Source organism: Eubalaena glacialis, chromosome 13, assembly GCF_028564815.1.
Source record: "Eubalaena glacialis isolate mEubGla1 chromosome 13, mEubGla1.1.hap2.+ XY, whole genome shotgun sequence".
NCBI lineage: Eukaryota > Metazoa > Chordata > Mammalia > Artiodactyla > Balaenidae > Eubalaena > Eubalaena glacialis.
In genome coordinates this window covers 65,794,923-65,805,262 of record NC_083728.1, presented here as the reverse complement: position 1 = coordinate 65,805,262, position 10,340 = coordinate 65,794,923, and the positions used below count along the sequence as shown (strand labels likewise).

General features: G+C 44.2%; 1 protein-coding gene across 2 annotated transcripts in view; it reads left to right on the top strand.

The window, feature by feature from the left end:
- Window positions 1-2,051: 2,051 nt before the first annotated feature.
- Window positions 2,052-10,340, top strand: part of GSPT1 (G1 to S phase transition 1) — a 29,517-nt gene continuing 21,228 nt past the window's right edge. For both annotated transcript variants that reach the window (XM_061208096.1, XM_061208095.1), the window contains exon 1: window positions 2,052-2,664. In XM_061208096.1, the coding sequence (XP_061064079.1) occupies window positions 2,316-2,664 (349 nt within the window). In that variant the 5' untranslated portion in view covers window positions 2,052-2,315. The remainder of the gene's footprint in view (window positions 2,665-10,340) is intronic.

Below are 10,340 nucleotides of genomic sequence, written 5' to 3'. Positions count from 1 at the left end.
TTTCTTTGTCCCTACAAAAAGCACCAAAAGAAACGCTGCTAATTTAATTAGATGTGAAGAACTAAACTATCAGAGTGATCGCCCAGTGCCCTCCGGGTGATTCCTCTTGAAGTCTGATATCTGATGACAAGGGTTGAAGAAGGACAGTGTGGGTCACCATCTGAGTCAGCTGCTTGTGTTGACACTTTCTTAGGAGTAGGTTGGGGAGAGCAAATCTTGAGTCAGAAGTCACTTTAGGCACTTTATTTCGGACACATTGTGTTTTCTTCTTCTTGTGACTCTGAGTCAATAGCAAGGCAGGTCTCCTATATATGAAAGAAGGTCTGATTTTTATATCAGTCATTGGTAAATTCTCTGTAAACCTGAGGGCAATCACTTAATACCCACTTTAAAGCAGGTCACATAAGAAAGATCCAGTGGGGTCTTCAGAGGACTATATTAATAGGCTGTAAGCAGATTTTTGTATTAATCAGAGGAATAAATCCTCTGTTGTGGGGAGGAAAAAAATATCAATGTCCAGAAGATTTCAGGGAGCATGAACCACAGACCTGTCGAGAAACTTAAAGCCAGCCTTGTGATAATTGAGGTCATTGGTTTCTTTACATTTATAGGGCTCAATTTCCCAAGTGTTATGTGTTAAAGAAACAAAGCAGCCATCAAATTTGCTAATTTAATATTAAACACAATTTCAAACCACTTAGGACTGGTTTTCAAAGGTAACTGACAGCTTTGCTTTTGATTTGTCTCATTAGGCTGAGTCCTCTTTTACCTTTAAAATAGATGTTTAAAATTAAGATTAATATCTAGATCTAGATTTTGGACCTTAACATAAGGTTGTTAAGAAACATTCTTTCTGTGTTCCCCCCCTGTACTCTGTTATTTCTAGCTAACAGGTTAGTTGCACTCTGTCTAGACTTCTTGCAGAAAAATATCAACAATATGTTTTTCTCTCTCTTGGGCTCCACAAGGGTGAATTAAAAGAAAACTTAACAGGTACTTTCCTACTTTGAGCAGTTGGGTCTACGTATTTATCTTTTGCTTTTTTTCTTTTCCCATGTTTACGGAACCGCAACCTGGCAGCGTGAGATGCAGTCAATCAAGTATTTCGGGAAAACCTGAGCAAATCCGACCATTCAAAAGAAAACCACTTCACCTGAAGGAGTATGACGACGCTGGACGCACAAAAATAACCCTGTCAGTTGGGTCCAGCTGGCTACATCATGGAATATGGCAATCTTCTGTTTAGTTTGCAAAGCCCTTGGCCGGGAGGAGGAAGGGACGGAAAAGTTTGAGTGAAGGCTTTAAATGACTAGTCATACAGACAGTGAGTCATTGTAAGTTTCCAGTTAATAATCCCCTCTGCCGGGGTAGAACCTGGGCCGGAGCGCTTTATGAGCCACTTTGCAGTTTTAGAGGCGATGGGTCACGGTTTTATTGTCTCTTCCACCAAATGAATACAGAAAATGAAGGACGCCCTGCGTCGCCTTTGAAATGTAGGGCAAATTCTGGCTAGGGGCGGGGAGGAGGAAGGTGGAAAGAAAGAGAACACTGTACGGAGACTGTAAGGCAGGGAACGCAGAGGACTGGTGAAAAGAGAAAGAAGGAATTTTCAGGAGTTGAAAGCTTTTTTCTCCACCTTAGAACTGCTGTTCGTTTTCCCGCGTCCTGTGTAGAACAGGACGGAGCGGCCCACTCCCGCGAGCTGAGAGACTCACGGTCCGCCGCCCCGCGCCGAATCGTACCAGGGCTCGCTCCCACCCCTGCCCCCACCCGGTGACAGGTGGGGCCGCCGAGCGTCGACGAGACCTCCGCCTCCTCGCGCTGCATGCCGGGAGCCGGCGCCGCTTCCGGTTGCTCCCGGCCCCGAACTCCGACTCCCGTCGGCCCCCGGGAAAACCGCAGCGGGGTCGCGCGGGCGCTGCCGGAACTCGTAGTTCCGCCTTCTGCCGCGCTTCATAGGCGGAAACGGGGTTGACCGGGACCGAGAACTACCGAGGCGAAGGTACGGGAAGCGGCGAGGGGTCAATCTGCTCCGGGCGTGGGGTTGGCGCTGAGGCGGTCGGAGGTGGTTGGGGCTGGGTGGGAGGAGATCCGCTCGCATACACGAGGAGGGTTGAGCCGCTGCCGCCGTCGTCGTCGCGAGTGCGGAGTCGGGACTGGAGCTGCTGCCGCGACGACGCCGGGGACTGTGCCGCTAGCCCCCGGGCTTTCTGCCTCGCCGCTTCCCTGGGTCAGCGCGGCCTGCTCCTCCCCGGCCCATAGCCCCCGCCTCCATTTCCCGCCCTCTCTTTACCACACACACGGCCCCCCCGATCATGGATCCTGGCAGTGGTGGCGGAGGTGGCGGCGGTGGCGGCGGCGGGAGCAGCAGCAGCAGCGACTCAGCACCGGACTGTTGGGACCAGGCAGACATGGAAGCCCCCGGGCCGGGCCCGTGCGGCGGCGCCGGCGGTCCCTTGGCGGCGGCGGCCGAGGCCCAGCTTGAGCACCTCAGCGCGGCCTTCAGCCGGCAACTCAACGTCAACGCCAAGCCCTTCGTGCCCAACGTCCACGCCGCCGAGTTCGTGCCGTCCTTCCTGCGGGGCCCGGCCCAGTCGCCGGCATCCCCAGCTGGCGCCGCCGCCAACAACCACGGAGCCGGCGGCGGCGCGGGAGGCCCTTCGGGTAAAGGGCCGGGACGCGGGGCAGCCCCGGGACGCGGGAGGTAGCCGGGCTGCGAGGGCGTGAGCAGCCGGCCTGGGGGCCGGAGCTCACCTGGGATGGGGCCCGGGATGGGGTCGAGGGCGCGCCTCGCCGGGCCGGGGACGCGTGGCCGTGGGGCCGGGCGGCACGTGGGGCGCTGACAGCGGCGCCCGCTGTCCTGGGTGGGGCGGCCCCGGGCCGGGGAGGCGGACTGCGTGGGCTGACCGCGGCGGAGGGCCGGGCGGGGCGGGAGCAGGGTGCCGGGCACACCGGAGGGGCCTGGTGTCCGCCCCTCCCCCCCGGGGCCGCAGTTCCCCGCTGGAAGTGGGAACCGTATGGGACGGAGAGGGGGACGGCCGCGGGTCAGTGCCACGAGGCCTAGAAGCGAGGACAGATGGAGCCAGGAGGAGTCGGCCGGATGGGCGTTGAGAGAGATGAGGAGTTGGGGAGGACGACTGGTCGAGTTTTCCCTTCACCTTGGGCCTAGGCAAGAGAGCGTCTCTCGCTGCAATTTCTATTACTGAAACTGTAATTACATTTAACATATCTACGGCACCGAACCGTCCTGAAGGAATCCCAGGATGCATTGCAGTCTTGCGATGGGGCAGAAACTGTTGGCAATCTATAGATCTTTTTCACCTTTAGCATTTTGTAAGCTTGTGAAGTTCACAGTGTCCCAAAGTTAGAGTTCCTCACTTAACATTAAAGTGTGTAGGAGACTACGCTGATTTGTGTGCCCTTTTTTAAAGTGGGATTTGGACTCTTCTCCTCAGTTGGTGACACGTTTAGAATTTTTATTGCGTTAAAATCGTTTGCCTTATTTAGGTTGCTTGGTGTAACTCACTCTCTGTGCTACTGTGTCAGGAATTAGTCTGTTCAGACACCTGAGCATTTGTTATAACTTCTCAGGTGTCACGTGCTGTTTTGACCATAGCGAGTAGACAGGCTTTCTGTGGTTTCAAGTTAAGTTCAGTCTTCAAAACTCTTTGTGTATTTAGGGGCTGCTTAAGTGATGGCATGCGTTCAGGTACTGATTTTGTAGGAATGTCAAATGAGTGAACTTGATTTCTCTTTAAAGTTCTATATTCTAGCATTTCTTGGATAAGTAGACATTGTAAAAGTGCTCTAGGAGTTTAGTTTCTTCAGGGACTTCGGCTACAGTTTTCTCTCTAGAGGCAAAAAGCGAGTTTGGGGAAATGTTTTTGGGAAGTATGTCTGTGAGCACACAGTTCGGATTTGCTTGTTTTATTGACTGGTATTTCTTCTACTTGTGTGAAGCCGTTGAAGTTTGCCCTTTGAATAAGGAAGCTTAGCTTTGCTTAGACCAAGTCCTTTGGGCCACATAAACTAGTTCGCTTACTAACTCCTAAAAGTGCCTGTTTCCCCAAACCTTATCATGAAGTTTGCTTTTATCCAGCCATTTTATTTTTTGGCCCTCCCTCCTAACTCTGAGACCATCAAGGGACCATCGTCCTTAGTAGCAGTGGTCTGGAATGGTGGTCATTCTTGAGTGAGTAGGCATTGCCTCTTATGTAGAAGGACTGTCTTTTCTCTTCCTGGTATTTGCCAATTTGCAGTTTTAATCCTTTGCTCTGTGACACTGCTGGAAATTGGAGATGTAAGAATGTATAGGAAAGTGGTTGTCCCTACCTTATGGTACCTACATTGTGGTCAGTTTTTCTTTTTTTAATCAGAAACCTATCTTGGTGTTACTGACTCTATCAGCTGCTTCTGCAAAATGCCAGTTAATGTTAAAACAACAATAGCAGCAACAACAACCCGTCTTCTGTAGGATGTCTGTTTGGAAAAGAATGGATTTTCTAAATTGAGGTCCAGAGTTAATGTGGCACCGTTGGATTGCATGTTCCAGCTCATTCAGGTCCATAATTTACCAGCATCAGAGCAGAGAACTATGCTTGGAAGAAGCAGGGAAAAAATTGGAAATAGCACTTAGGTTGGAATTTACAAAGGGGAAACCATAAAGTTTGCAGGTTTTTTATACTGAGGAAATGGACTGTAGGGCTAGCATGTTTTCTTCTGTTGTTAACCCATAGCTGAAATTGGTGGTGGGTGTGTTTTTAAACTAGATACCGGGGGAGCTCTTGAAGGAGTCTAGAGGTAGAGCGCTAGAATGAATGACTTCTAAAATGAATGAACGACTTTTAAAATGTGTGTGTCTAGGATGAATATCTGTCATTCTCTGGAAAGAAGGCTAGTTTTCTCTTTTTCTCTCTTCCTTTCTTTTTTCTTCTTTCTTTCCTTTTTTTTGAAATAATTTCAGTGGTGCTTTGAGCAGCAGGTAGAGGAAGATGCTTTGGCACAAAGAGTCATTCACTTTCACTGGCAGGCTGCTGGTTAATGCTTATATCCAGCTATCTCGAGTCAGAACTTGGGATTCAGTGTTGACCTTGGATCTCTCTGAAAATTTTTAATATAGGTTTCCAGAGAAATGATTAAGTAAAACTCATGTAAGTGTAATTAAGTATAATTCACTTAAGTGCAGTTCTCTACAGATGCAAGTAAAATGGCTAAGTGATGGTTGTTTAGAGTCCCTGAAATGAATGAAAATGTAGACAAGGGTTGTGTGTGCTAGAACAAACATTTTCTGTGATCGAATGTACTTATTTTCAGTTCCAGTTTGCACCAAGTTCAGTCTTGCTCAGTCTTTTTTATTGTGAAATGAGAAACAGGTTCAGCAGTGTTAATCAGGGTTACTTGGTGTCTTGGTCTGTTTGGGCTGCTATAACAAAATACTGTAGACTTGGTAGCTTGTCAGCAACAGAAATTTATTGCTCACAGTTCTGAAGTCTGAGATCAGGGTGTCAGCCTGGATGGGTGAGGGCCCTCTTTCCTCTTCTGGATAACAGACTGCAGACTGACTTCTTTCTGTGTCCTCACAGGGCTGAAGAGGCAAAGGAGCTCTCTGGGGCCTCTTTTAGAAAGGCACTAATCCCATTCATGAGGGCTCTGCCCTCATGACCTAAGGCCTCCCAAAGGTCCCACCTAATACCATCACTTTGGGCATTCGGATTTCAACATACGAATTTTGGGAGGAACGCGAAACATTCAGGCCGTAGAATCTGGACTTTTAGACACTGCCAGAGCTTCTAAAGTAATGGTGTAGAGTTCGTAGAGTTCTTTCTGTCATCCCACCCTCAATGCCTCTCAAAACTCTGCGGTTGTAAAATGGGTATAGAATAAAAGTAGCAGTCCCCAGTGAGCCCTTAGAGGGGGCTTATCTCCCAAATATAACGAATTATATTGAATTTTAAAGAGAAAAGTTCTGTTTTGTAGTGTTTGGTTTTTGCTGAATGCCTTGTGGAGGAGGGACCTTTTTTTTTTTAAATGATTGTTATGATGCACATACCATAAAATTCACCTTTTAAAAGTTCAGTGGTTTTTTAGTATATTCACAAAGTTGTGCTACCGTCCCCACTTGGTGGATGCTTGTTAATCACTGAATTTTCCCAAAGGTGACCTCCTCAGGGCCACCAGAGTAGAGAAGATCCAGAGTCAAAGTAATGGTTGTTTTGTCCTGAAGGGCTCTTACACTTTATGTTAAAGAACACCAGCTGACTGACAGTTAAGTTTACATAGATGATAGATATGGTTCTCCACTTGACACTTGTTTTTCTTTTCCTATGTGACTGAAATGCCTGCAATAACAATTCTAATAGAAAGGATTTTTCAGATGGGACAGTGAATGGGATAAGTGGGCTGAGGAGATCAGAGAAAGTATTGTTCCTGGAGTATTATTTCTTTTCCTACCTTGACTTACTGATTATTAGAGATCATTCGGTTTTGGCTCTTGTTTCATGATTTTACATGTTGGAACGGCTCAGGTGTGAGGATATAGGGAACAAGTGAGGGCATCCGCTAGTGCTACGCCATGTTGAGCAGCTGTTTAAACTGTTAGAAATTTTGATTGGGAATAAACGTTTATTTTTTATTTATTTATTTTTTTGGCCATGTCACTGCATGTGGGATCTTAGTTTCCTGACCAGGGATGGAACCCGTGCCCCCTGCAGTGGAAGAGCAGAGTCATAACCACTGGACCGCCAGGGAATTCCCATGTGAATAAACCTTCTTTAGCGCAGGTTTTATTCAGTGCTTTTTGCTTTTGTGTGTGTGTTTGTGTGTCCTTTGTTTATTTTTCACCTTTTCTGGAATTGTACTGCATGAAAAGATAACAATTAAAACGAATCACAGCGAGTTAGGGAAATATTGTAGAGAACAGATTTTAGCCTTGTTTTTTTTTGCTGGGGAGGAAATGTCTTAAAGTGTTAAAATAGCGTTGTCTTTCTGATTGGAGAGAAAGGAAGGAAAAAGAGATTTGATAAACTTTTGGGGTGAGTTAGCAGTATTAGAATGAAATTTTTTGAGATGTGAATCTCTGGTTTTGCTCAGATATATGTATAGCAATTAGTGAACAGACATTTGCCTGCCTACAGAAGGCAGGATGCTGTGCTAGGCACTTGAAGTGGTACCACCCAGATGGAGAACTGGTTCTCAAGGAGTCTAAAAAGGGATCAGATACCCAATTTACTCTAATGGAAGACACTTCTTGGTAAGAGGGCCAAGTACAGGGTGTAGAGGGCTTTCAAAGCTGAGAAGAATTGTTCACAGGTACCCTTATATACATTCAGTCGTGAAATCTTAAAACCAAAGATCTGTTTTCTACTAAGTGTTCTTTGTGAATACCATAAGATTGGAGGTGGGTTTTTTGAGCTATAATTAACATATAAAATTCATCCTTCTTGTGTTTCTGTACTTTAAGTTTGTTAGAAATTTGCTAGAGTAGAGCCTCAGTCATCTTTACACTACTTGTAAGTAGAGGCTTGTTTATTTCATATCAAACAGCAGTGAGTTACTGTGATTCTGGCTGTCTATTGGGCATGTTAATTTAGAATTTCATCATTCTATTCATAGTTCTTAGAAATGTTGGGGAAGCAAGAATTTGGCTACTAGTTGAAGGTCCTTGATTGTTCTGAGGTCCTCAGACTCCTTTTTTAGCTGTCAGTTGCTGATTCATACCAAAGCTTCTTAAAAGTTGTGTCCTTGTTTTCAGTAGATTTTAACAAAGCGTGGCTGGACTACAGATGTGTAGTTGGTTTTTTCCATAAATGACTTTGTTCTAAGGAAACCTAGTCGTTACAGTACTCCAAGTGAAACCAGTGCCCATTATACTCTACTTCCTAGGTGAGAGAAACACTTAGCAAGGATTTTTTGAGCATCTTTCACTAGCCTAGCTTGAGAGTGGTCACACCAAATTCCAGACCACATTCTGACAAAGTAATTGTATGTCACTTCACTTGAAACAAAAAAAGCATACCTTAGCAAACTACTATGTGTAAAATAAATAAACTACAAGGATATATTGTACAGCACAGGGAATATAGCCAGTATTTTATAACAACTATAAATGGAGTATAACCTTGAAAAATTGTGAATCACTGTGTTGTGCACCTGAAACTTATGTAATATTGTGTATCAACTCTACCTCAATTTAAAGAAAAAAGTGTGTACCTTAGAATGTCACTGGGGAAATTTCCCGGTTGACTAGTTCTGTAGAACTCCAGTGGGTTACTGTACTGCTAAGTAGTCTGTGTCCATCTTCTTTGCAGAGTTTGGTTGCACATGGGTGTTTTTCTGTTTTCTTTGTACTTTTTTGTGGTATCTGAAATTAAATATCTCATTGTTTTTGCAGTAGATAGGATATAAATCATAAATAAGACTATCTTTTAGGTTTGTTTGAAAAAGAGGGGAATTTTAGTTACTCTACAGAAAAACCTAATCAGGTTGATACGTGGCATTGCTTTAGTGACTGAGTAAATAGGTTCTTAGATAGGTTCTTAGGATGTTAGTGCTAGAAATGACCCGGCAGTAATACAATCTCATTTTCAGATGAAGAAACTGAAGCCTAGAGATGCTGAGTGAATGCCTAAGGTCACTCACAGATTTAAGGACACAGTTGAGTCTAGAATCCAAATTTGCCAGCGCTAATATAGTGCTCTCTCTGCCACACCATGCTGTTTAATAATGGGGAAAAAAAGGTATGCCTAGAGCTAATTACTACAACCAGCATGGATTTTCTGAGAGAGTGGCCCTGGAATTTGCTTTTCTTTATTTCATTCTTAAAAGTTTTTGTAATTATTATGGGGCTTTGAAATGCTCATAATAAATTTATTGAGCAGTTACCACGTGGTTAATATGCCCTTATCTTCACAACAACCTCTTGAGGTATAGGTACTGTTGACTCATTTTTACAGATAAGAAAATTAAGGTTCAGAGAAGCTAAATAAACAGGTGAGGTGACATCCATGAATAAATGGAGGAGTTAGGATTAGAATCTAGGTCTGATTTCAAAGCTTATTCCTAGTAATAGTAACTCCACTAGTTTCCTTGTGATTGGATATTAAAAGATCTTTTTGGCTGAGACACTGTTTCAGAAACTGGGCCTATGAGTTTGTGCACTATGGCACCGTCTCCATGTTCTTTCTCAGTAGTAGCTGGGTGACATTGTCATAAGTAGGCAATGCTCTAAAGTAATATTTTGAAATTACTTCTTCATACATTTTAGGAAATCATGTAGAATACTTTAAACAGCTCTGTTCACCACTGTCTGTAACATTGTGTGCTTTTATTTTTAGAGTGTTAGGTAGGTAAGGCAAAACCGGGGACACTTGTATATGTTTTGTGGGCTTTTCTTTCTGATGTCTGCCTTTACTATTTAACAGTGTTGTCTGTGGGAGAAAAATGCCTCAGCGTGCAGTTTTGGTAAGATTATATGGTCACCTGTGTGCTAGAGAATTTTAGTTTTTTATTCAAGCTGTACTTTAATATCTCTTGGATATTGTTTCTCTAACTCTTTTCTTAGAAAATTGGCACATATAAAATTGTTTTTACTCTACTGAACCCTAACAGAAACTGCCTGAATTAATTCAGTAAAAATTAACTGTATATTTATTCTATATAGTACACTGTGCCAACCTGTGGAGATCACAAGAGTAGAGAAAAAAAAGTCTCCATATTTCAGAAAACCAGTCATTCTGGCAGTCCATAATCTCCTAGGGAACAAGAACTAAGCTATGTGTGTGGGTGGATCTATAATTGAAAGAAGGGTCATATCCTAGAGGAGTTCAGAAGAGAGCTCATTAGCCCTTCGGGGTGGTGGGGTGGACCGGGAATGGGACAGAAGTGGAAAACCAGATAAGGCAAGTTCCTACCGCAATTGAGGAGACTACTCCTTCAGAGGAGCTAGAACTGTGTACATGTGGCTATTTAATTTTAAAATTAAATAAAATCTAAAATTCAGTTCCTCGGTCACAGTAGCTACCTTGCAAGTGCTTTAATAGCCACATGTGGCTAGTGACTATCATCACAGCACAGATATAGCACATTTCCATCATTGTAGAAACTCGTATTGGACAGAATTGTCACACTGTTTCTCACTTCCATGCAGTGTAGGACACTTGTGACTTCTGTGACAGCACTGAAGTTGTTTTTATTTTTTTTCTTTAATGAACACACCATTTAGCTAACAGGCGTAAGATATTTTAGTTAGGATGGCTATTTTAAATATCTGTATTTAGTGTGTAAAGAGGATTAGAGATTGGTTTTATATCTAAAGCAGTGCAGGTTTAAATTGCTTATTTATG